General features: G+C 44.5%; 1 protein-coding gene across 4 annotated transcripts in view; it reads right to left on the reverse strand.

The window, feature by feature from the left end:
• LOC121552814 (beta-taxilin) overlaps positions 1 to 27,773 on the reverse strand; it is a 44,236-nt gene that overhangs the window by 11,685 nt on the left and 4,778 nt on the right. For 2 of the 4 annotated variants that reach the window (XM_041865865.2, XM_041865866.2), the window contains exons 3-5: positions 9,330 to 9,656; positions 6,462 to 6,553; positions 5,666 to 5,836 (exon numbers count right to left, since the gene is read on the reverse strand). In XM_041865865.2, the coding sequence (XP_041721799.1) occupies positions 5,666 to 5,836; positions 6,462 to 6,553; positions 9,330 to 9,656 (590 nt within the window). Of the gene's footprint in view, positions 1 to 5,665; positions 5,837 to 6,461; positions 6,554 to 9,329; positions 9,657 to 10,332; positions 10,422 to 13,258; positions 13,342 to 27,773 lie in introns of those variants that run through there. The other 2 variants (XM_041865868.2, XM_041865867.2) reach the window with 2 other exon arrangements.

Here is a 27,773-nt window from a genome sequence, read left to right on the forward strand (position 1 = left end):
ATATTTTCTGGTGAGGGAGGCCTTGCTCTCTCCTTTCCCAGATGTTTAGTTCATTTCATTCCGATCTCCTCTGCATTATTGTAGCCATCTGCTACAGCCTGTCAACTATGCCTCTGCCTATCCCTGTTCTCTCCTCTCCGCACAGGCTACACAAACGCCTCACACCGCGTGGCTGCTGCCTCTCTAACCTGGTGGTCCCTGCACGCACCACACACCTGGAGTTCCAGGTCTCAGGCAGCCTCTGGAACTGCCGTTCTGCTGCCAACAAGGCTGACTTCATCCCAGCCTATGCTACCCTCCAGTCCCTCGACTTCCTGGCGCTGACGGAAACATGGATTACCACTGAAAACACTGCTACTCCTACTGCTCTCTCCTCGTCTGACCATGTGTTCTCGCATACCCCGAGAGCATCTGGTCAGAGGGGTGGTGGCACAGGAATCCTCATCTCTCCCAAGTGGTCATTCTCAATTTTCCCCCTAACCCATCTGTCTATCTCCTCATTTGAATTCCACGCTGTCACAGTCACTAGCCCATTTAAGCTTAATATCCTTGTCATCTATCGCCCTCCAGGTTCCCTTGGAGAGTTCATCAATGAGCTTGACGCCTTGATAAGTTCCTTTCCTGAGGATGGCTCACCCTTCACAGTTTTGGGGGATTTCAACCTCCCTACGTCTACATTTGACTCATTTCTCTCTGCCTCCTTCTTTCCACTCCTCTCCTCTTTTGACCTCACCCTCTCAGCATCCCCCCCTACTCACAAGGCAGGCAATACGCTTGACTTCATCTTTACTAGATGTTGCTCTTCTACTAATCTCACTGCAACTCCCCTCCCATGTCTCCAACCACTACTTTGTATCCTTTTCTCTCTCGCTCTCCTCCAACACTACTCACTCTGCCCCTACACAGATGGTTACGCGCCGCCGCAACCTTCGCTCTCTCTCTCCCACTACTCTCTCCTCTTCCATCCTATCATCTCTTCCCTCTGCTCAATCCTTCTCCCTCCAATCTCCTGATTCTGCCTCCTCAACCCTCCTCTCCTCCCTTTCTGCATCCTTTGACTCCCTGTGTCCCCTATCCTCCCGGCCGGCTCGGTCCTCCCCTCCAGCTCCGTGGCTTGACGACTCATTGCGAGCTCACAGAACAGAGCTCCGGGCAGCTGAGCGGAAATGGAAGAAAACTAAACTCCTGCCGACCTGGCATCTTTTCACTCCCTCCTCTCTACATTTTCTTCATCTGTTTCTGCTGCTAAGGCCACTTTCTACCACTCTAAATTCCAAGCATCTGCCTCTAACCCTAGGAAGCTCTTTGCCACATTCTCCTCACTGCTGAATCCTCCCCCCACCCCCCTCCCTTCTCTGTGGATGACTTCGTCAACCACTTTGAAAAGAAGGTTGACGACATCCGATCCTCGTTTGTTAAGTCTAATGACACTGCTGGTCCTGCTCACACTGCCCTACCCTATGCTTTGACTTCTTTCTCCCCTCTCTCTCCAGATAAAATCTTGCGACTAGTGACTGCAGGCCGCCCAACAACCTGCCCGCTTGACCCCATCCCCTCCTCTCTTCTCCAGACCATCTCCGGTGACCTTCTCCCCTACCTCACCTCGCTGATCAACTCATCCTTGACCGCTGGCTATGTCCCTTCCGTCTTCAAGAGAGCGAGAGTTGCACCCCTTCTCAAAAAACCAACACTCTGACAACTACAGACCAGTATCCCTTCTTTCTTTTCTTTCCAAAACTATTGAGCGTGCCGTCTTTAGCCAACTCTCTTGCTATCTCTCTCAGAATGACCTTCTTGATCCAAACCAGTCAGGTTTCAGGACTGGTCATTCAACTGAGACTGCTCTTCTCTGTGTCACGGAGGCTCTCCGCACTGCTAAAGCTAACTCTCTCTCCTCTGCTCTTGTCCTTCTAGACCTGTCTGCTGCCTTTGATACTGTGAACCATCAGATCCTCCTCTCCACCCTCTCCGAGCTGGGCATCTCCGGCGCGGCTCACTCCTGGATTGCGTCCTACCTGACCGGTCGCTCCTACCAAGTGGCGTGGCGAGAAGCTGTCTCCGCACCACGTGCTCTCACCACTGGTGTCCCCCAGGGCTCAGTTCTAGGCCCTCTCCTTTTCTCCCTATACACCAAGTCACTTGGCTCTGTCATATCCTCACATGGCCTCTCCTATCATTGCTACGCTGACGATACACAACTAATCTTCTCCTTTCCCCCTTCTGATAACCAGGTGGCGAATCGCATCTCTGCATGTCTGGCAGACATATCAGTATGGATGACGGATCACCACCTCAAGCTGAACCCTGGCAAGACGGAGCTGCTCTTCCTCCCGGGGAAGGACTGCCCGTTCCATGATCTCGCCATCACGGTTGACAACTCCGTTGTGTCCTCCTCCCAGAGTGCGAAGAGCCTTGGCGTGACCCTGGACAACACCCTGTCGTTCTCCGCTAACATCAAGGCGGTGACCCGATCCTGCAGGTTCATGCTCTACAACATTCGGAGAGTACGACCCTGCCTTACACAGGAAGCGGCACAGGTCCTAATCCAGGCACTTGTCATCTCCCGTCTGGATTACTGCAACTCGCTGTTGGCTGGGCTCCCTGCCTGTGCCATTAAACCCCTACAACTCATCCAGAATGCCGCAGCCCGTCTGGTGTTCAACCTTCCCCAAGTTCTCTCACGTCACCCCCCCTCCTCCGCACACTCCACTGGCTTCCAGTTGAAGCTCGCATCCGTTACAAGACCATGGTGCTTGCCTATGGAGCAGTGAGGGGAACGGCACCTCCGTACCTTCAGGCTCTGATCAGTCCCTACACCCAAACGAGGGCATTGCGTTCATCCACCTCTGGCCTGCTGGCTCCCCTTCCTCTGCGGAAGCATAGTTCCCGCTCAGCCCAGTCAAAACTGTTCGCTGCTCTGGCAAAAATATTGGAAAGTGGTTATCCCACTGGCTATAGGGTGAATGCACCAATTTGTAAGTCGCTCTGGATAAGAGTGTCTGCTAAATGACGTAAGTGTGCCCTTGAGCAAGGCACTTAACCCTAATTGCTCCTGTAAGTCGCTCTGGATAAGAGCGTCTGCTAAATGACTAAAATGTAAATGTAAAAATGGTCGGACAGTGCGCTGTCTTAGTGGGAAGTACTGGTGGCCCACTTTAGCTAAGGACGTGAGGGTTTATGTTTCCTCCTGCTCGGTTTGCGCCCAGTGCAAGGCACCTAGACACCTACCCAGAGGGAAATTACAACCCCTACCCGTTCCACAACGGCCGTGGTCACACCTATCGGTGGACTTCGTGACGGATCTTCCTCCGTCACAAGGTAACACCACGATCCTGGTCGTTGTGGATTGGTTTTCTAAGTCCTGCCATCTCCTTCCTTTGCCCGGTCTCCCTACGGCCCTACAGACTGCGGAAGCTCTGTTTACCCACGTCTTCCGGCACTACGGGTGCCTGAGGATATAGTGTCTGATCAGGGTCCCCAGTTCACATCGAGGGTCTGGAGGGCGTTCATGGAACGTTTGGGTGTCTCGGTCAGCCTGACCTTAGGGTTTCACCCCGAGAGTAATGGGCAGGTGGAGAGAGTAAACCAGGATGTGGGTAGGTTTCTGCGGGCCTATTGCCAGGACCGGCCGGGGGAGTGTGCGGCTCTCATCCCCTGGGCAGAGATGGCCCAAAACTCCCTCCGCCACTCCTCCACTAACATGTCTCCATTTCAGTGTGTACTAAGGTATCAGCCGGTCCTGGCACCGTGGCATCAGAGCCAGATCGAGGCACCTGCGGTGGATGAATGGTTTCGGCGCTCGAAGGAGACCTGGGACGCTGCCCATGTGCGCCTGCAACGGGCCATCAGGCGACAGAAGGCGAGCGCCGACCGCCACCGCAGTGAGGCCCCGGTGTATGCACTGGGGGACCGGGTCTGGCTCTCGACCCGAAACCTGCCCCTTCGCCTGCCCTGCCGGAAGCTGGGTCCGCGGTTTGTGGGGCCATTTAAAGTCCTGAGGAGACTGAACAAGGTTTGTTATAGGTTACAGCTCCCCCCTGATTACCGTATAACCCCTCGTTCCATGTGTCTCTCCTCAGGCCGGTGGTGGCTGGTCCGCTCCAGCAGTCTGAGGTACGGGAGGTTCCTCCGCCCCCGCTGGACATCGAGGGGGCCCCGGCGTATACTGTGCAAGCCATCATGGACTCAAGGCGTCGGGCGAGGGGCCTTCAGTACCTCGTGGAGTGGGAGGGGTACGGTCCGGAGGAGAGATGCTGGGTGCCGGTGGAGGACATCCTGGACCCTTCCTTACTGCAGGAATTTCACCGTCTCCACCTGGATCGTCCTGCGCCTCGTCCTCCGGGTCGTCCCCGAGGTCAGTGTTGGCTGCTGGAGCCTCGCGTCAAGGGGGGGGGGGGTACTGTCACGACTTCCGTCGTCACCGGCTTTCTAGCTGCCACCGATCTACGTTTCTGTTTTCCATTGGTTTTGTCTTTATTGTACACACCTGGTTCCCATCACGTTAATTTGTTTCCCTATTTAACCCTCTGGTTGTGCGTGATTGTTCTTTGTTTGGTGTTTATACTGCTGTGAGCTGATGTATTTCCCTGCTAAGAAATTAGATTTGTTGTTTTTCGAGTAAAGTTTGTCTATTACTCAGTTCTGTGTCCTGCGCCTGACTCCGTCCTACCACTGCACACTGACACCTGACACAGGGGGTGTAAAGCCATAACACATACGTTTTTCCAGCAACAGACTATGATCAATAATGTCAAAAGCCACACTGAAGTCTTAACAAAACAGCCCCCAAAATCTTTTTCTAATAAATTTCTCTCAGCCAATCATCAGTTATTTGTGTCAGTGCTGTGCTTGTTGAATGTCCTTCCCTATAAGCGTGCTGAAAGTCTGTTGTCAATTTGTTTACTGTAAAATAGCATTTTATCTGGTCAAACACCATTTCTTCCCAAAAGTTTACTAAGGGTTGGTAACAGGATGATTGGTCGGCTATTTGAGCCAGTTAAGGGGGCTTTACTATTCTTAGGTAGGGAAATAACTTTTGCTTCCCTCCAGGCCTGAGGGCACACACTTTCTAGTAGGCTTAAATTAGTCTTGTGTAGCTCAATTGGTAGAGCATGGCGTTTGTGGGTTCGCTTCCCACGGGGGGCCAGTATGAAAATGTATGCACTCACTAACTGTAAGTCGCTCTGGATAAGAGCGTCTGCTAAATGACTAAAATGTAAATGTAAAATTGAAGTTATGGCAAATAGGAGTGGCAATATCGTCCGCTATTGAATGGAGTTGACTGATGATAAACTGAGGTATCTGGACCCCTGCTGTTCAGCAATGTAGGGTTGACTTGAGGTTGAGCTGTAGCAGAGTAGGTTTGTGGTACATAGTCTTGTTTGAGACCTTGATAAATGCTTTCTTTCAGAGCTAATGCTTATAGGCTTTAGCTCAGCAGGCTAATATGGTCTCACACTCTGTAGATGACCTGTGTTCAAAACCCAGTTGGTCTTGAACGCCCACCTCAAGGGTCTTTAACCCATAATGTTGAGTAGATTAGTGTAGTGTTAACTGAGGCTGAGCTGAGCAGTGAGCATCAACCCACCTTCAGGGTCTTGAACCCACAATGTTGAGTAAATTAGTGTAGTGCTAACTGTGATGGAGCTGAACAGTGATCACCCACCTTGAGGGTCTTGTTGTGCCTCTGGAGTTCCCTGCAGAGGCCCTCCAGTTTGCTGTGGGCCATGATGGCTCTGCTGTGCTCGTACTGGAGCTGGTCCCTCTCCTTCCCCATGTGGCCCTGCTTCTTCTGCAGGAACCTCAGCTGCTTCTGCTCCCCCCGCCGCTCCTCCAGCTGTGGACCACGCAGACAGATGTGCCATATACATAGCACTGCCTTTCAGCCTCTGCCCTCTGTACAGACTTGGGCTGTCTATGCTGCTTTTGGCTAACAACCGACTGGGTGACTAAAAGAAGAAACTAATGTCCTAAGAGGATTTGGTATGGCTGGGTGGGTATATATTTGTTTCATCCCAACATCTCTTTAGGTTTGTCTCTTTCGTTTTCCTGGTGATACTATGCACTGTATATATATATGAACTGTCCAATTACTAAACATGAAGCTAACTGTGATAGCCGACGTCTTTGGTAATATTATTCATAATGCATAGTGTTCCTGATGTTGTCTTGTTGAGGAATTACAGAGCCATGTTGTAGCCAGCTGTCTTATTATGGAATATGGCCTTTGCGTTCAGATTCGCCTTTGCTGCCAGAGGCGCAGAATATTTAGGTCATCACGGTACGAGGCTGAACCACTTTCAAGATCTCACCAGGCACTCCCTGTTTTTCCTGTTGATTCATGTGTGTTTTTATTTGTTTCCTTTTAACTTTCCCTGGTCTGTTTTATTGCCGCTGGTTCCTGCTGTGCTGAAGGACTCTACTCTCTGGTGTGCTGATAGAGGGGAGAAGAGAACACTCACCAGTTCGGCATACTTCTTGAGCAGAGCATCCAGTTTCTCCTCTGGTGTGCACAGCTTGTTCAAACTTTGCATTAGAAGCTTGCCCTCCTTTCCTGTGTGGATAGAGAGAAATCATGTAATGTTCGTTTCCATTTGGACAGGCACTAGAAAAAGAAAGATGAAAAAAGGCCACCAGGGATCATTCTATAAATGGCTTCAAAATAAATACTTTTCTGAAGCAATTTCCCCTGCATGAAAGCTGTTGCATCTTGACACCTATGGCTTTGGAAAAGGAAATAAAATCAAATGGCTGAAAATGCGTAACCAAGATTTGTATTAACCTCTGTTGCTGGCCTGGTTTCATGTTGTGGCAAAAAACTATCTCCAACATCTGCTATTGGTTAAAAAATACACTTTGTGTTGCACTGAAGCAGGCCTCTCCCCATAACTTGTGTAACCTGTCCTCAAAACACAATCTAAACATGAGGCACAACCTGGACAGATGTTGAGATACAATAACATGACACTTAACATGTCTGCTTGTTCCTTTGTGGATAAGAGGTCATGATTGTAAATTAACATGCCCACTTATAAGTCTTAGATTCAAAAGAAGATGATGATGAAGGAATGCATCCTCTGACTATATAATAATAATTTGGTGGGTGCTTATATTTGTCCTATTTAAAACATTTACAAGTGTGTATAGGAAATTAGTTTTTGCATATCCCAACTCCCCCTGAGAGTAGGGTTATGGCCTGGGTCTGCCATTATTAACAGCAACTCTGGAGCAATTAAGGTTAAGTGCCTTGCTTAAGGGCACATTGACAGATGTTTCACCTTGTCAGCGCAGGGATTCAAACTAGCAACCTTTCAGTTACTGGCCCAACACTCTAACTGCTAGGCTACCTGCCGCCCCATTTACAGTGAACAAAACTATAAACGCATGTAAAGTGTGTTGGTCCCATGTTTCATGAGCTGAAATAAAAGATCCCAGAAATGTTCCGTACGTACAAAAAATCTATTTCTTTCAAATGTTGTGCACAAATTTGTTTACATCCCTGTTAGTGAGCATTTCTCCTTTGCCAAGATAATCCATCCACCTGACAGGTGTGGCATATCAAGAAGCTGAGTAAACTGCATGATCATAAAACAGGTGCACTTTGGGCTGGGGACAATAAAAGGCCACTCTATAAAATGTGCAGTTTTGTCACACAACACAATGCCACAGATGTCTCAAGTTTTGAGGGAGTGTGCAATAGGCATGCTGACTGCAGGAATGTCCACCAGAGCTGTTGGCAGATAATTAATTGTTATTTTTTTTGCCTCCAACGTCGTTTTAGAGAATTTGTTAGTACGTCCAACAGGCCTCACTTCCGCAGTCCGTGTGTATGGCGTCGTGTGGGCGAGCGGTTTACTGATGTCAACATTGTGACCATAGTGCCCCATGGTGGCGTTGGGGTTATGGTATGGGCAGGCATAAGCTACGGACAACGAAGACAATTGCATTTTATCGACTGACAATTTGAATGCACCAAAATACCGCGACGAGTTCCTGAGGCCCATTTTTTTTAAAGGTATTTTTAATCAACAGATGCATATCTGTATTTCCAGTCATGTGAAATCCATAGATTAGGGCCAAATGAATTTATTTCAGTTGACTGATTTCCTCATATGAACTGTAACAGTAAAATCTTTGAAATTGTCAATTAAATGTCCTCATATGAACTGTAACAGTAAAATCGTAGAAATTGTCAATTAAAACTATTCTTAAGAGCGATATACAGCGGTATGTATCCTATCATTTATTTTAATACACTACCGGTCAAAAGTTTTAGAACGCCTACTCATTCAAGGGTTTGTCTTTATTTTTTAAACTATTTTCTACATTGTAGAATAATAGTGAAGACATCAAAATCAAAATGTAGCAACCAAAAATATATTTTATATTTGAGATTCTTCAAATAGCTTTGCACACTCTTGGCATTCTCTCAACCAGCTTCACCTGGAATGCTTTCCCAACAGTCTTGAAGGAGTTCTCACATATGCTTAGCACTTGTTGGCTGCTTTTCCTTCACTCTGTGGGCCGACTCATTCCAAACCATCTCAATTTGGTTGAGGTCGGGGGATTGTGGAGGCCAGGTCATCTGATGCAGCACTCCATCACTCTCTTTTCTTATTTGAGCTGTTCTTGCCATAATATGGACTTGGTCTTTTACCAAATAGGGCTATCTTCTGTGTACCCCCTACCTTGTCACAACACAACTGACTCAAATGCATTAAGAAGGAAATAAATTCCACATATTCACTTTTAACAAGGCACTCCTGTTAGTTGAAATGCATTCCAGGTGATTACCTCATGAATCTGGTTGAGAGAATGCCAAGAATGTGCAAAGCTGTAATCAAAGCAAAGGGTGGCTATTTGAAGAATTTCAAATATAAAATATATTTTGATTTGTTAACACTTTTTTGGTTACTACATGATTCCATATGTGTTATTTCATAGTTTTGAGGTCTTCACTATTATTCTACAATGTAGAAAATTGTTTTAGAAAATAAAGACAAACCCTTGAATGAGTAGGTGTTCTAAAACTTTTGACCAGTAGTGTACATGTTCTGTCTATTGATTGAGTGGTGACTAGAATATCTCCTCTGGGCTATCTCATTAGCACACTGCCCTGTCTTTGCCCTCACAGAAACTGCTGTCGAACAACAACAGATTATAGCACAGCTGTGTCGAAAAACAAAACCATTCTGCGGCTGAATGTAAGGTTAAGTGGTACTATGTTTTCCATATAAATCAAAGTGTTGATGTTGTCTTTAAAAGCAAAGCTGCACAATCCAAATAATGCATGAGGAAAACAAAACATTGACCACCCTATATCCACCTACCTTTCAGCAACTTTTTCGTATCCTTGCCTGTGCTGGCGTCCTTGGCGGTTGTGACTTCATCTTGCTCTCCGCTTGCCTCCTCATCCACCTTCTCCGTTTCCAGGATGATGCACTGTTTCTCTATCAGACTGGCTGCGGAACCATAGGTGTTGATGATCTCCTCCAGCCGATGACCAAACTCCTCCATGGGGTCCATGTGCTGGGCCTCCTGGGGTGGAGGGACCTGGGTCTCTGTGGTGACTGGGGACGGTGGTGGAGTCACACTGGTCTGGGCTGGGATGACCTCTGCAGCAGACTGGACGTTGATCTCCATTCTCACAGATGTGGCTGAGAGTGGACGGAGATGTAGGATATTAGATATACTATATATACAAAAGTATGTGGACACCGCTTCAAATTAGTGGTTTCAGCTATTTCAGCCACACCCGTTGCTGACAGGTGTATAAAATCGAGCACACCGCCATGCAATCTCCATAGACAAACATTGGCAGTAGAATGGCCTTACTGAAGAGCTCAGTGACTTTCAACGTGGCACTGTCATAGGATGCCACCTTTCCAACAAGTCAGTTCATCAAATTTCTGCCCTGATAGAGCTTCCCCGGTAGCGTTCTGGAAGAACTTGACTGCCCTGACCTCAACCCCTTCGAACAGCTTTGGTATAAATTGGAACGCCGACTGCAAGCCAGCCCTAATCGCCCAACATCAGTGCCCGACCTCACTAATGCTCTTATCGCTGAATGGACGCAAGTCCCCGCCGCAATGGGCCAACATCTAGTGGAAAGCCTTCCCAGAAGAGTTGAGGCTGTTACAGCAGTGAAGGGGGGATCAACTCCATATTAATGCCCATGAGTTTGGAATGAGATGTTTGACGATCAGGTGTCCACATACTTTTGGTCACGGAGTGTACTAGTACCCATGTGGCAGATACAGAGACACATTATAAAACGAACAAACAAACAAACTGACAACTATACTAATTATACTAACTATACTAAAAAGGTACCTGTGTAATAGTGATGCAAGTGTTGACTCTGGCAGGGGAATGGGTTTAGGGTCATTCAATATTTTGCAGGGGGTTGAATAAAGAGAAACAATACCTTTAAAGAAATTCATAAATGTATGGTTATTGTGCAATTTATATAGGCTACATTGAAGTTTTTCTTTCACTATATAAGCCTAAACTTCAGGGCTTATCTGTAAACGCGCCAAATAGCCTACAAAGCTAATCTCCAAATAATGCTTTTGGGAATGGGCTGAAAAAGTTAACGTCAATCCACGGAGGCCAAAAGGACATTGTCCAAGTTTAATTCAATAAGACAAAAGCTGAGAAAGGAGAGTTGAAAATATTGAGAAGGGAGGGCCAGAAAAGTTATGTTTGGAAAATATTTGGTGAAGTGGTAAAAGAGGATGATAGCAGTGCCAGCTATGTTATATGTGATGATTGTGAGGCGCTATACAAATTCGACAGTCACAAGACGGGACTTCAAATAGGCCTATGGCATGTCAAGGGAACTGTAGCCTACTGTTTAGATGGGTTAAATGCAAACTAAAATCAGTTTTTTTTGGCAAACTCCGAAGTCCTCTGATGGTACTAGTCCCGTGCGAATCGACATCCCTGTGTTTTGAGAGAAATGTCTGAGTTTGACAGGTAGCTTATTGCTCGCGGTTTGAGCGAGAAAACATGAACTGATTCGATAAATTGAACGAAGTGCTGCATAGCCAATATATGAAGGGTTTACATTTATAAACTTAAACAGTAATTGCTTTTGTTTATACGTTTTGTGCGAATAAATTGAACATCGCCAAATGCGTCATACAAATATTGCACCTATTTAATGCAACCCTTGCTGTTAATAGATCCCAAAGCAGCATACAACAGAGCTAAACGTTTGGAACAAGTTAACTTTCTCAATCATAGCCTAAAATCGCATATCAAGTGCAAGTTAGCTGTTTAGCTCACATTTTAAGGCTGGGGGGCATTTTGGACGTCTTCTACTGCGGATCGCTAAAATATCCTAATGATTATGATCACACTTCCTCAATTCAAATATTATGGCGACACTATACCGAAGATGGTTTGGTATGGTTTAGAAACGTAATAACTATTGCATAATTAAGCATTTCTTGCAGTAAAATGATACACTAAATGTAGGCAAAGTTTGGACATGGGAACGGGAGTGGAGAAATATGATTTATTTATTTCTGCATCTTGAGAGAATGCAATACTCAGTTAGATACCATCTGTAGAGGTGCTGTCTTTATTATAAAAACATCATAAAAGCTATTCACAGCTTTCTTTTAGTTTGCAACCGGTCAAACTGATGTAATTTGGACATTTTGCACAGAAAATCTTTCCAGTTTTTTTGGGTTGCGTTATTGTATTTTCTCCCCCTAAACGTCTTTGCTCCGCGAAAGATGATAGAGAGAACTTTACTGATGTCAACTAGATTGAATAATTAATTATATCGATCTATTAACATTATTCTGTTAAGGAAGGGTTTATTTAGTCTTCTAGGGCAACATATAATGACAAAAGAAAAGCTACATGTATCTAATTATAGACAAGTTGACTAACAAATAGCCTACCAAAATGTCGGAAATTATAAGCAGAAACAAATCTAAATCAGGCAACAACAAAAAATCCTGCACCCCTGTCAAAAAATCGTTCTGCAGTCTTTGACTGTAGCCTATAGCGCATTGTCTGTATTTGCAGGTTAGGCATGGGTGTGGGCCTCAGATTTCACTTTAACACATATAGTCGAGCGGTTTCAAATGGGTTATTAGCAATTGCGGGCGGGTGCGGGTGAACAAAAAGCTAACCCGCGCACCACTATTGTCTACCACCTGCCTAAATCTAAAACAAAATCTCCAAACTGCAATATCACTTTGTTAGACTAAAAGATGAACAATTTCTGAAATAAATCTCAAATATTTACAATTTTTATTTTTCATCTGACGTTTAAGCTTCTCTTAGTCGGAATAGGTATAGTATTACTTCCCAGCAAAGTAACTTTCAGTCTGATGCATGTGGTACAAATCACTGTGGGTGGTGAAAAATAGCACAAAACCCAGTAGCCTGTCAGGAGTAAGGAAACAATACCACTGTGAGGATTTAAATATGCCCTGTCACAAATAGACCTCAGGCCCAGCAGGCTCCATTTGATTTAATATGGAATGAATTTAAAGCATCCAGAGGTTGTTTATCCCCCAGCTCTATTGCTACATGACTGCTCCCTGCTTATCAGGATCAAATTAGCCCTAGTCCCCCCCTGCAGCCACATTCCCCCTCCCACCCTCCCTGCTTCCAGCAGGAAGGCACATGGCACCTGTTCTGAGGCCTCACTCTATTTTAGGAGCCTCTAAATATGGTCAAGCTATTTGTTATTCCAGCCACGTACCTGTTGATGTCAATGACGGCACTTTTAATATAGAAGTGGGAAAAACACAGTTGACATTGTTCTAAATGTCTACATTCATTCTGTGTTAGCTGATAATACACCTGATGAGATGACATATATATTTTTTAAACAATGTGTTTCAGTTGATGATTTCGAATAGATCATTACCTCCTCTGATAATGTTGAATAAATAACACAAATAAAAAAACACTTGTCACAAGTGTTTGAATAATTCAGTGACTTCAGACCAAACCAACACAGCAGAAAACTTCACCACCAACTCAATTCATCACAATGATACAGAATAGTTAGCTTACACTGTGTAAGTTACACATGTCACACTAGCACAACATATTTGTCACTATGACCCGACAGTAAAGCCAAAAACAACTCATAAACTTTGTCACCACACATCATGAAGCAGCGTTTTACAAACCATCAGAACTAAACGGGGCAGATAGACATAGCTCAAAGACAAGTGTAATTTCTGTACCTGAACAGTGTGTAAAAGAGTTTGGGAAAGCCACTTACCAGGTCCAGCGGGTAGAAAGAGAAAAGTGAAGAGGGTCCAACAGGACTCTGGTGACTGAGACAACAGCTGTGACAGGCAAGACCCTCAAAATAACTTACTGCAACTCAACTCTGCTCACACCAAGTGGAGAAGGTGTCAGCGTATGGGGGGGCCACAATATTAGCCTTTCTGATCAGGCTTTGCTGGAGGGCAGCTCAAAGGCCCACCCTCGACTGTCCTTCCTGGAATCTCCAGGGGCTGTTTTTAAAGAAAGGTTTGGTGTAGTTCTACAGTGCAAGTTTGGATTGTCTGGTTATTATAGCTCTTGTTTAGGGCACTGAGTTTTTTTTTTATTCCTGGCTAGGAAAAACTCTGGTCCCTAGATGGCTCATAACTAGGGTCCAGTTTTTCCTGGTCATACACTATATATACAAAAGTATGTGGACACCCCTTCAAATTAGTGGCTATTTCAGCCACACTCGTTGCTGACAGGTGTATAAAATCGAGCACACAGCCATGCACTCTCCATAGACAAACATTGGCAGTAGAATGGCCTTACTGAAGAGCTCAGTGACTTTCAACGTGGCACCGTCATAGGATGCCACATTTCCAACAAGTCAGTTTGTCAAATTTCTGACCTGCTAGAGCTGCCCCGGTCAACTATATGTGCTGTTATTGTGAAGTGGAAACGTCTAGGAGCAACAACAATTCAGCCGTGAAGTGGTAGGCCACACAAGCTCACAGAACGGGACCGCCGAGTGCTGGATCGTCTGTCCTCGGTTGTAACACTCACTACCGAGTTCCAAACTGCCTCTGGAAGCAACGTCAGCACAATAACTGTTCATTGGGAGCTTCATGAAATGGGTTTCCATGGTCGAGCAACTGCACACAAGCCTAAGATCAGCATGCACAATGCCAAGCGTCGGCTGGAGTGGTGTAAAGCTCGCCGCCATTGGACTCTAGAGCAGTGGAAACGCGTTCTTTGGAGTGATGAATCACGCTTCACCATCTGGCAGTCCGACGGACAAATCTGGGTTTGGCGGATGCCAGGAGAAAGCTACCTGCCTGAATGCATAGTGCCAACTATAATGTTTGGTGGAGGAGGAATAATGGTCTGGGTCTGTTTTTCATGGTTCAGGCTAGGCCCCTTAGTTCCAGTGAAGGGAAATCTTAATACTACAGCATACAATGACATTCTAGATGATTCTGTGTTTCCAATTTTGTGACAACAGTTTGGGGAAGGCCCTTTCCTGTTTCAGCATGACAATGCCCCCATGCACAAAGCGAGGTCCATACAGAAATGGTTTGTCAAGATCGGTGTGGAAGAACTTGACTGGCCTGCACAGAGCCCTGACCTCAACCCCATTGAACACATTTGGGAGGAATTGGAACGCTGACTGCGAGCCAGGCCTAATTGCCCAATATCAGTGCCGACCTCACTAATGCTCTTGTGGCTGAATGGAAGCAAGTCCCCGCAGCAATGTTCCAACATCTAGTGGAAAGCCTTCCCAGAAAAGTGGAGGCTGTTAAAGCAGCAAAGGGGGGACCAACTCCATATTAATGCCCATGATTTTGGAATGAGATGTTCGACGAGCAAATGTCCACATACTTTTGGTCATGTAGTGTATCATGTGGTCATGATAACCTCCTCCCCTGGCCCTAGTTAAAGCTCATGTTGTGTTGTGACCGCTGTAAAAACGGCGATGTCTCATCATGTTATGTAGAAGTATTTAATAGAGCTGTTTGTAGGACTCATAAAAACGTGTATACATTTAATCCAATGGAATATGTGATGGACATCAGCTATCAACATTTACAGGAGGCAGCCAAAATGGCACTGGGCCATCTAAATGACCTCTTTTTAATTAAAACTTTTATGGAATGACTCCTCATGATGAGCATTTAACTGCTCCAGAGTGCATTTTGTAACTGCGTTGGCGCCCTGATTTACCACCAGCTGCAGTGCTACTTCTACTTCTTGCCAAGTCATAAATGTTAATTATTTCATTTCATGGATTTCATGTGGAAGCTTTTCCTCTGCCCCATCTATTTCATAGGCCAGCACTGAACTGTATATTGAAAATAAACTGTATGTAGCTACTGCCCCCGAACCCTCTATATGGTCAAATTCAATGACTGGCTAAACGGCGACTCAGATTTATCTGATTGATGTGGATTGACTGAGCAGAAGAATATGTTGAATCCTACTGCTGGACTGGGATTATAATCCTAAATCTAGTAATTCAGGACGTGACTGAGGTGGCTGGGATTGGGGTGGGGGATGGGGCACTGTCTCAGCAGCTTGACAGTATGTTGGGGTTGATAGTGAAAGCCATGGCGTGTCTGTTGTACTATACAGTATCCTACTGCGCTAGTACCCTAAATTCAGGCTATGCTCAAACTCTACACACTCAAACCCTACACCGCAACCCAAGCACTCTGTCCTGCCACCTCTGGTCTCTTGGCCCTTCCACCCCAACGGGAGGGCAGCTCCCGCTCAGCCCAGTCCAAGCCCTTCTCTGTCCTGGCAGTGGCACCCCAATGGTGGAACCAGCTTCCCCCTGAAGCTAGGACAGCAAAGTCCCTGCCCATCTTCCGAAAACATCTGAAAACCTACCTCTTCAAAGAGTATCTTAAATAATCGCACAGCACCCTCCCTTGCACCCCCTAACATAAAAAAATAATAAAATAAACAAAACAAAAAATATATTTTTGAAGCCTTTCGTGAACTCACAATCCCACTTGACTCCCCCCATAATGAGGCATTGCATTGTTCTTGAAAGTTTAATTTAGCAGTGAATGAAGACGTGTGGCAAACTACGGAACCCTGGATCTAAAGGAGAAACAAAGGAACAAAAGCTGCTGTCGGGAGACACCAACTCAACGCCGAAAACTTCAGAATTTAAGAACTCGGATACCTGTGTCAACACCTGCTACCAACCAGCCAGCTAGCTAGCTAGCTAACTTGGTTTTAATGGAGCCTGCTTCGCCTGGAATAGCTAACGAACGTTTTCAGCGCTGTAGACGCTGTGTTTTATTACGTTCTTGTCAGGAACAATATTGACAATCCGGAGTTCCAATGCGGAAATTGTTTGCTAACGGAGGACTACAGGAATGAGGTGGCTATGCTTAGCAAACAGATCTAAATTCTGCGCGAATTTATGGGGAAAACGCAGATTGGAACTTTCTCGTTGTCAACTCCAATGGCAGGACGCCGCTCGGGCCTAATGGATGTTTCCCCACCTTGTAATCTTTCCCTATCCGAATGGCCTGTGCTACCTGGAACTTGCCTGCCAAGGAAGTCGTCTCCATCTGCTTCTCCTCCTCCATCCTGTAGAAGAAGCAAGAAGAGTGTTCCAATCAGCGCTGGTCCCATGTCACAAGTTGTGGAAACCGAAGGCAGCGGCATGCTGCTAGGTGGACGAGAGTGACTGCGAGAGGTTTGGAGCAGATTGACATAAGGAATAGCTTCGCTGTACTGGTGCCTGATCTACCTGCGCCTTCATCGCTGGAACTACCTGTGTCTATGACGGCAGTGCTAACTCCAACTACCCTGACTCCAGCAGCGGCTTTGTCGTCAAGTTCGGCTCCTTTCCCTCTCTCTGGATCTGACGGGGCATGGGGAGGTCTGGACCTATCGCCGGGAGCAGCGGGCGTACGCTATCCTGCTTCTCGTGGGCTCGTGAAAGGCTCAACTAATTGTATGAGGGGTGGAAATGGGCAGATTTCTCAATTCCCTTCTCCAGCCATTGTATTGGGCAGTTCAATGGTGAGAAATGTCTCAGTCCCTGGAGTAAAAACGTTGTGCTATCCAAGAGCACGAGTACATGACATCAATAAGCTGCTCCCACACATTTTAAACCAGCATCTGGAAATTGAGTCTATCATAGTCCAATAACTGATTGGGTCACTACTTGACACCAACAAATGCCCCATTAATATCTGGCCTTCCCTAAATCGTGGCATTGAACGGTGCAACATACTTTTAGCCCTCCATAACTGGCTAAGAGACTATTGCAGCTCTGTGGGTGTAACATTTATTGACAATTTTGATACCTTCTGGAAACAAAGCTCGTATTATAAGGTGGTAATCATAATAATTGGGGTTCCTGGGTCCTTTCACAGCATTATAAGGCTGCGTTGAGACTGACTTATCAATGACCCAAGCCCAGCCCATTTAATCCTTACCATTGTGTCGCTGAGTTCTCATAATGCTTCAGCAAATGTACATTATCCCAGGGGCGCTGGAAGACACAATGTAAGTAACCTAATTTATGTCCCTCTTACTGCCCTGAATGCCTCTGCTGATCCTACAGCTATTGTATGCAGTAATCATGTGCCTATGAACCAGAGTTATACTGTTAGTACTGAGGCGATGTGCCCTAGCAGGAAGTCCACTGTGTGCAGCTCACCCTGCACTAACATAAATAACTTGCACTAACATACAGTGGGGAAAAAAAGTATTTAGTCAGCCACCAGTTGTAAAAGTTCTCCAACTTAAAAAGATGAGAGAGGCCTGTAATTTTCATCATAGGTACACGTCAACTATGACAGACAAAATGAGAAAAAAAATCCAGAAAATCACATTGTAGGATTTTTTATGAATTTATTTGCAAATTATGGTGGAAAATAAGTATTTGGTCAATAACAAAAGTTTCTCAATACTTTGTTATATACCCTTTGTTGGCAATGACACAGGTCAAACGTTTTCTGTAAGTCTTCACAAGGTTTTCACACACTGTTGCTGGTATTTTGGCCCATTCCTCCATGCAGATCTCCTCTAGAGCAGTGATGTTTTGGGGCTGTTGCTGGGCAACACAGACTTTCAACTCCCTCCAAAGATTTTCTATGGGGTTGAGATCTGGAGACTGGCTAGGCCACTCCAGGACCTTGAAATGCTTCTTACGAAGCCACTCCTTCGTTGCCCGGGCGGTGTGTTTGGGATCATTGTCATGCTGAAAGACCCAGCCACGTTTCATCTTCAATGCCCTTGCTGATGGAATGAGGTTTTCACTCAAAATCTCACAATACATGGCCCCATTCATTCTTTCCTTTCCACGGATCAGTCGTCCTGGTCCCTTTGCAGAAAAACAGCCCCAAAGCATGATGTTTCCACCCCCATGCTTCACAGTAGGTATGGTGTTCTTTGGATGCAACTCAGCATTCTTTGTCCTCCAAACACGACAAGTTGAGTTTTTACCAAAAAGTTATATTTTGGTTTCATCTGACCATATGACATTCTCCCAATCCTCTTCTGGATCATCCAAATGCACTCTAGCAAACTTCAGACGGGCCTGGACATGTACTGGCTTAAGCAGGGGGACACGTCTGGCACTGCAGGATTTGAGTCCCTGGCGGCGTAGTGTGTTACTGATGGTAGGCTTTGTTACTTTGGTCCCAGCTCTCTGCAGGTCATTCACTAGGTCCCCCCGTGTGGTTCTGGGATTTTTGCTCACCGTTCTTGTGATCATTTTGACCCCACGGGGTGAGATCTTGCGTGGAGCCCCAGATCGAGGGAGATTATCAGTGGTCTTGTATGTCTTCCATTTCCTAATAATTGCTCCCACAGTTGATTTCTTCAAACCAAGCTGCTTACCTATTGCAGATTCAGTCTTCCCAGCCTGGTGCAGGTCTACAATTTTGTTTCTGGTGTCCTTTGACAGCTCTTTGGTCTTGGCCATAGTGGAGTTTGGAGTGTGACTGTTTGAGGTTGTGGACAGGTGTCTTTTATACTGATAACAAGTTCAAACAGGTGCCATTAATACAGGTAACGAGTGGAGGACAGAGGAGCCTCTTAAAGAAGAAGTTACAGGTCTGTGAGAGCCAGAAATCTTGCTTGTTTGTAGGTGACCAAATACTTATTTTCCACCATAATTTGCAAATAAATTCATAAAAAATCCTACAGTGTGATTTTCTGGATTTTTTTTCTCTCATTTTGTCTGTCATAGTTGACGTGTACCTATGATGAAAATTACAGGCCTCTCTCATCTTTTTAAGTGGGAGAACTTGCACAATTGGTGGCTGACTAAATACTTTTTTCCCCCACTGTAAATAACTCGAGCATGTCTACCTCTGCTAAGCATCCCAGAAAAGTGCTAAAAATAGCACATGTTAACAAATGTCGCTTAAGAAACAAGGTTCATGAAATCAATAATTTGCTAGTAACAGATTACATTCATATTCTGACAATCTCTGAAACTCACTTAGATAATACCTTTCATGATACAGTGGTAGCAATACATGGTTATAAAATAAGATCTACAGAAATGCCAAAGGTGGAGGTGTGGCCGTTTTTATATTCAGAACCACATTCCTGTAAAGCTTATGTTAAATACGGTTCAGCTGCCTCACCTAGAGCCCATTCTGGTGGGAAGCTGCTATAGACCACCAAGTGCTAACAGTCACTATAACATGTGTGGAATGCTTCATAATGTACAGTATGTGATATCAACAGAGCGGTATATTTTCTTGGTGATTTTAAATATTGACCGGCTTTCATCAGGCTGCCCACTCAAGAGAAAGCTTCAAACTGTAACTAGTGCCTGCAACCTGGCTCAGGTTATCATTCAACCTACCAGGGTAGTTACAAACAGCACAGGAATGAAATCATCAACATGTATTGATCACATCTTTACTAATGCTGAAGAAATTTGCTTGAAAGCAGTATCCAAATCCATCAGATGTAGCAATCACAATATAGTAGCCATATCTAGGATAACCAAGGTTCCAAAAGTTGGGCCTAATATAGTGTATAAGAGGTCATACAATATGTTTTGTAGTGATTCCTATGTTGTTGATGTAAATAATATTTGTTGGTCCGTGGTGTGTAATGAGAAGCAACCAGACACTGCACTTGACACATTTATGAAATTGCTTATCCCAGTTACTAATAAACATGCACCCATTAAGACAATAACTGTAAAAACTGTTAAATCCCCATGGATTGATGAGGAATTGAACAATTGTATGTTTGAGGGGGATGAGGCAAAATAAATGGCAAATAAGCCTGGCTGCACAACCGATTGGCAAACGTACTGCAAATTGAGAAATCATGTGATGAACTGAATAAAAAGAAGAATAAACTACACTATGAAACAAAGATAAATGACATAAAGAATGATAGTAAAAAGCTTTGGAGCACCTTAAATGACATTTTGGGCAAAAAGGCAAACTCCACTCCATCATTCATTGAATCGGATGGCTCATCACAAAACCCACTGATATTGCCAACGACTACTGATTTTTTCATTGGCAAGATTTCCAAACTTAGGCATGACATGCCAGCAACAAATGCTGACACTACACATCCAAGTATATCTGACCAAATATGAAAGACAAGCATTGTAATTTTGAATTCCGTAAAGTGAGTGTGGAAGAGCTGAAAAAAGTATTGTTGTCTATCAACAATGACAAGCCACCAGGGTCTGACAACTTGGATGGAAAATTACTGAGGATAATAGCCATATCTTCAATTAAACCTACTAGAAAGTGTGTGCCCTCAGGCCTGGAGGGAAGCAAACGTCATTCCCCTACCTAAGAATTGTAAAGCACCCTTTACTGGCTCAAATAGCCGACCAATCAGCCTGTTACCAACCCTTAGTTTGACCAGATACAATGCTATTTTACAGTAAACAAATTGACAACAGACTTTCAGCACGCTTAGGGAAGGACATTCAACAAGCACAGCACTGACACAAATGACTGATGATTGGCTGAGAGAAATGTATGATAAAAAGATTGTGGGGGCTGTTTTGTTAGACTTCAGTGTGGCTTTTGACATTATCGATCATAGTCTGCTGCTTGAAAAACTTATTTGGTATGGCTTTACACCCCCTGTTATATTGTGGATAAAGAGTTACCTGTCTAACAGAACACAGATGGTGTTCTTTAATGGAAGCCTATCCAACACAATCCAGGTAGAATCAAGAATTCCCCAGGGCAGCTGTCTAGGACACTTACTTTTTTCAATCTTTACTAACGACATGCCACTGGCTTTGAGTAAAGCTATGTCTATGTATGCGGATGACTCAACACTATACACGTCAGCTACTACAGCGAGTAAATTGACTGCAACACTTAGGAGGAGTAGACTAAATTGCTTGGAGTAACCCTGGATTGTAAACTGTCATGGTCAAAACATATTGATACAACAGTAGCTAAGATGGGGAGAGGTCTGTCCATAATAAAGCGCTGTTCTGCCTTCTTAACAGCCCTATCAACAAGGCAGGTCCTACAGGCCCTAGTTTTGTCGCACCTGGACTACTGTTCAGTCGTGTGGTCAGGTGCCACAAAGAGGGACTGCGAGAGGTTTGGACAGCTCAGACACCCATGCATACCCCACAAGACATGCCAAAACAGGTCTCTTCACAGTCCCTAAGTCCAGAACAGACTATGGGAGGCGCACAGAACTACATAGAACCATGACTACATGGAACTCTATTCAACATCAAGTAACTCATGGAAGCAGTAAGTTAGATTTAAAAAACAGATAAAAATACACATTATGGAACAGCGGGGACTGTGAAGCAACACAAACATAGGCACAGACACATGCATACAAGCACACGATAAAATACGCACTATACTCACATGTACACATGGATTTTGTGTTGTAGATATGTGTTAGTAGAATAGGGGCCTGAGGGCACACTCTTAATGTGTTGTGAAATCTGTTGTGAATATATTGTAATGTTTTTTTTATTTTTATTGTATAACTGCCTTAGCAGCAGCTAATGGGGATCCATAATAAATACAAATAACAAAGCGAAAACAGGTTTTTAGATTTTTTTGCAAATGTATTAAAATTAAAACCCTGAAATACCTTATTTACATAAGTATTCAGACCCTTTGCTATGAGACTCGAAATTGAGCTCAGGTGCATCCTGTTTCCATTGATCATCCTTGAGATGTTTCTACAACTTGATTGGAGTCCACCTGTGGTAAATTCAATTGATTGGACATGATTTGGAAAGGCACACACCTGTCTATATAAGGTCCCACAGTTGACAGTGCATGTCAGAGCAAAAACCAAGCCATGAGGTCGAAGGAATTGTCCGTAGAGCTCCGAGACAGGATTGTGTCGAGGCACAGATCTGGGGAAGGGTACCAAAACATCTCTGCAGCATTGAAGGTCCGCAAGAACGCAGTGGCCTCCATCATTCTTAAATGGAAGAAGTTTGGAACCACCAAGACTCTTCCTAGAGCTGCCTGCCCGGCCAAACTGAGCAATCGGGGGAGAAGAGCCTTGGTCAGGGAGGTGACCAAGAACCCGATGGTCACTCTGACAGAGCCCATGGAGATGGGAGAACCTTCCAGAAGGACAACCATCTATGCAGCACTCCACCAATCAGGCATTTGGAAGCCACTCCTCAGTAAAAGGCACATGCCAGCCCACTTGGAGTTTGCCAAAAGGCACCTAAAGGACTCTCAGACCATGAGAAACACGATTCTCTGGTCTGATGAAACCAAGATTGAACTCTTTGGCCTGAATGCCAAGCGTCACATCTGGAGGAAACCTGACACCATCTCTACGGTGAAGTATGGTGGTGGCAGCATCATGCTGTGGGGATGTTTTTCAGCGGCAGGGACTGGGAGACTAGTGAGGATCCAGGGAAAGATGAATGGAGCAAAGTACAGAGAGATCCTTGACGAAAACCTGCTCCAGAGCGCTCAGGACCTCAGACTGGGGCGAAGGTTCACCTTCCAACAGGACAACGACCCTAAGCACACAGCCAAGACAACGTAGGAGTGGCTTCGGGACAATTCTCTGAATGTCCTGGAGTGGCCCAGCCAGATCCTGGACTTGAACCCGATCGAACATCTCTGGAAAGAACTGAAAATATCTGTGCAGCAACGCTCCCCATCCAACCTGACAGAGCTTGAGCAGATCTGCAGAGAAGAATGTGAGAAACTCCCCTTATACAGGTGTGCCAAGCTTGTAGCGTCATACCCAAGAAGACTCGACGCTGTAATCGCTGCCAAAGGTGCTTCAGCAAAGTACTGAGTAAAGGGTCTGAATACTTATGTAAATATGATATTTCCGTTTTTTTATTATTAGCAGAAATGTCTAAAAAACAGTTTTTGCTTTGTCATTATGGGGTATTGTGTGTAGATTGATCAGGAGAGAAAAAAACAATTGTATCCATTTTAGAATAAGGCTGTAACGTAACAAAATGTGGAGGGATCTGAATACTTTCCGAATGCATGTGTAGTAGCCATCAGTAGAAGGCATCAGAAATCTATCTAGCCATCCATTCACATTGCTACAGCAATACTGATCTTAGGGAGGCCATCAGTCTTTACAATGGGAAATCTAACTCTCAATGTCCTCCATGGATTTAGTATTTTATTGATGTCTCACTAATTACTAGAGAGAGAGAGAGATTTTGACATTGCGTCCAAGGCTCAATTATATCAACGAGTGCATGCAGGTCAATTGTTTATAATGTCCTCTACCTCAAAGAGAAGGCGTTCAATAGAATCACAGACCGTTCCATCCTGAATAAGATGTATTGGTAGACAGAAAATTAACCTTGGTTGTAGCTTTTCATCTATACTGAACAAAAATATAAAAGCAACATGTAACGTGTTGGTCCCATGTTTCAAAAGCTGAAATAAAAGATCTCAGAAATTGTCCATATGCACAAAAAAGCTTATTTCTTTAACATTTTGTGCACAAATTTGTTTACATCTCTGTTAATTAGAATTTATCCTTTGCCAAGATAATCCATCCACCTGACAGTGGTGGCATATCAAGAAGCTGATTAAACAGCTTCGAGAGCATCCTGACTGGTTGCATCACTGCCTGGTATGGAAACTGCCTGCAGAGGGTAGTGCGTTCAGCCCAGTACATCACTGTGGCTAAGCTTCCTGCCATCCAGGACCTCTATACCAGGCAGTGTCAGAGGAAGGCCCTAAAAATGGTCAAAGACTCCAGCCACCCTAGTCATAGACTGTTCTCTCTGCTACCGCATGGCAAGCGCTACCGGAGTGCCAAGTCTAGGTCCAAAAGGCTTCTTAACAGCTTCTACCCCCAAGCCATAAGACTCCTGAACAGCTAATCATGGCTACCTGGACTATTTGCATTGTCCCCCCTACCCCACCCCCTCTTTTACACTGCTGCTACTCTCTGTTTATCTATGCATAGTCACTCTACCCACATGTACATATTACCACGACTAACCTGTGCCCCTGCACATTGACTCTGTACCGGTACCCCCTGTATATAGCCTCCCTACTGTTATTTTATTTTACTGCTGCTCTTTAATTTTTAATTTAAATGTTTTACTGATCAATTTTTTACTTAACACTTATTTTTCTTTTAAAAAACTGCATTGTTGGTTAAGGGCTTGTAAGTAAGCATTTCACTGTAAGGTCTACACCTGTTGTATTCCGCGCATGTGGCAAATATAATTTGATTTGATCATTCCACAGGTGCACCTTGTGCTGGGGACAATAAAAGGCCACTCTAAAATGTGCAGTTTTGTCACACAACACAATGCCACAGATGTCTCAAGTTTTGAAGGAGTGTGCAATTGGCATGCGGACTTCAGGAATGGCCACCAGAGCTGTTGCCAGAGAATTTAATGTTCATTTCTCTACCATAAGCCGCCTCCAACATTGTTAGAGAATTTGGCAGTACATCCAACTGGCCTCACAACCGCAGACCAGGACCTCTGAATCCGGCTTCTTCACCTACGGGATTGTCTGAGACCAGCCACCCAGACAGCTGATGAAATTGCAGAGTATTTCTGTCTGTAATAAAGCCCTTTTTGTGGGGAAAAACTCATTCTGATTGGCTGGGCCTAGCCCCCCAGGCCCACCCATTGCTGCGCCCATACCCAGTCATGTGAAATCCATAGATTAGGGCCTAATTTATTTATTTCAATTGACTGATTTTCTTATATGAACTGTAACTCAGTAAAATCGTTGAAATTGTTGCATGTTGCGTTTATATTTTTGTTCAGAATAGATTTAACATCAGACTTCTTCAAAAAAGGTATCTGTAATAGACCAGAAACTATTGAGTATGGATAGGTCTGTGGTTAGTTTATTAATTAACAAAATCTATTATGTCTTCCATGTACTTTTCAGAAGGTTAATTTCATCTTTGCTCTGATTGACACTATATGATAAGATGACTTACCGCTAGATGCCAATATAATTGGCACAATCAAACATTCCGTAGTCAAATGTGGACCTGCTCCGCTCTTGCCAACTCATATTCCAGTGCTACAGTAGCTGTCATAAAAGGTAGGATCCCCTGAGTGCATGTTACATAAGCAACAGAGATCTAAAGCATTGCTTTAATTTGACCCAAGGTGACTCTTATCTTTTCATGGAGTTGAGTTGGAGTCCTGCAGTATGTGCAGTGAATTTGTAAGTGAAGCGCAAAGAAAGCTTTGCAGTATGATTTCAGAAAAACGTCGGGACAGAAAGCAATTGCTTGTTTAAATCAAACGTAGACCTCAAATCAGATCATCCGACCATGAAAGCTGACTATATGTTTGATCTGGTATTTCATGTATTGTATCTCCACTGGTCTTAGATGTGGCACATATGTACATGCTTTTTGATCTTTTGGGATTTTATACTGTGCGTCTCTCTTGATCGATGTCAATCTACATTCTGTTTCTGAAGCATCACGTTGTAGAGGAGTCACATTGCAGAGGAGTTATACATTCAAAATACACATGTAGAACTGTGTAACAGGGCCGCTTTCATCTTGCACATACAAGATACATCCCACTGACTTCCCTGACATTGTATCTCTCCGACTTATCTTTTTTGAATGACATGTTCAGGTTCTCTGGAGTGTTAAAGCAGGAGAGTGTCTTGGTTCCCAATGAATCTGATATGAGAGGAGGAGGTGAGGAGCAGCTAGGGCCTGTAATACTGTAGGAGCAGCGCTGTGCCACTTCTTCTTTCCATCCCAAGGTGAGCGAGTACCTGGGATGGTGCAGATCTCTCTGGGTTGCCTTTAATGCTATTTGTACCCAGCACCTGCATATCTGCAGCGAGGGATTCTGACTGGAGATTTGTGATGTTTGCTATCTCATTCACAGCATGATTCAACTCAACTACCTTTTTTACATCTTCTCCTAAGTTTAAATTGTTATGAATTTCCCATATACAGTTGAAGTCGGAAGTTTACATGCATAGGTTGGGGTCATTAAAACTCGTTTTTCAACCACTCCACAAATGTCTTGTTAACAAACTATAGTTTTGGCAAGTCGGTTAGAACTTTGTGCATGACACATGTAATTTTTCCAACAAATGTTTACAGACAGATTATTTCACTTATAATTCACTGTATCACAATTCCAGTGGGTTAGAAGTTTACATACACTAAGTTGACTGTGCCTTTAAACAGCTTGGAAAATTCCAGAAAATGATGTCATGGCTTTAGAAGCTTCTGATAGGCTAATTGACATCATTTGAGTCAATTGGAGGTGTACCTGTGGATGTATTTCAAGGTCTACCTTCAAACTCAGCGCCTCTTTGCTTGACATCATGGGAAAATCAAAAGAAATCAGCCAAGACCTCAGAAAAAAAATATGTAGACCTCCACAAGTCTGGTTCATCCTTGGGAGCAATTTCCAAACGCCTGAAGGTACCACGTTCATCTGTACAAACAATAGTACGCAAGTATAAACACCATGGGACCACGCAGCCGTCATACCACTCAGGAAGGAGACGCATTCTGTCTCCTAGAGATGAACGTACTTTGGTGCAAAAAGTGCAAATAAATCCCAGAACAACAGCAAAGGACCTTGTGAAGATGCTGGAGGAAACAGGTACAAAAGTATCTATATCCACAGTGAAACGAGTCCTATATCGACATAATCTGAAAGGCCGCTCAGCAAGGAAGAAGCCACTGCTCCAAAACCGCCATAAAAAAGCCAGACTACGGTTTGCAACTGCACATGGGGACAAAGATCGTACTTTTTGGAGAAATGTCCTCTGGTCTGATTAAACAAAAATAGAACTGTTTGGCCATAATGACCATTGTTATGTTTGGAGGAAAAAGGGGGGAATTGCAAGCCAAAGAACACAATCCCAAACGTGAAGCACGGGGGTGACAGCATCATTGATGTGTGGGTGCTTTGCTGCAGGAGGGAATGGTGCACTTCACAAAATAGATTGCATCATGAGGAAGGAAAATTATGTGGATATATTGAAGCAACATCTGAAGACATCAGTCAGGAAGTTAAAGCTTGGCCTCCTGTAGCTCAGTTGGTAGAGCATGGCGCTTGCAACGCCAGGGTTGTGGGTATGAAAAATGTATGCACTCACTAACTGTAAGTCGCTCTGAATAAGAGCGTCTGCTAAATGACTGACTAAAATGTAAAAATGTAAATGTCGCAAATGGGTCTTCCAAATGGACAATGACTCCAAGCATACTTCCAAAGTTGTGGCAAAATGGCTTAAGGACAACACAGTCAAGGTATTGGAGTGGCCTTCACAAAGCCCTGACCTCAATCCTATAGAACATTTGTGGGCAGAACTGAAAAAGCGTGTGCGAGCAAGGAGGCC

This window comes from Coregonus clupeaformis, chromosome 36 (genome assembly GCF_020615455.1).
Source record: "Coregonus clupeaformis isolate EN_2021a chromosome 36, ASM2061545v1, whole genome shotgun sequence".
In the NCBI taxonomy this organism is placed as follows: domain Eukaryota; kingdom Metazoa; phylum Chordata; class Actinopteri; order Salmoniformes; family Salmonidae; genus Coregonus; species Coregonus clupeaformis.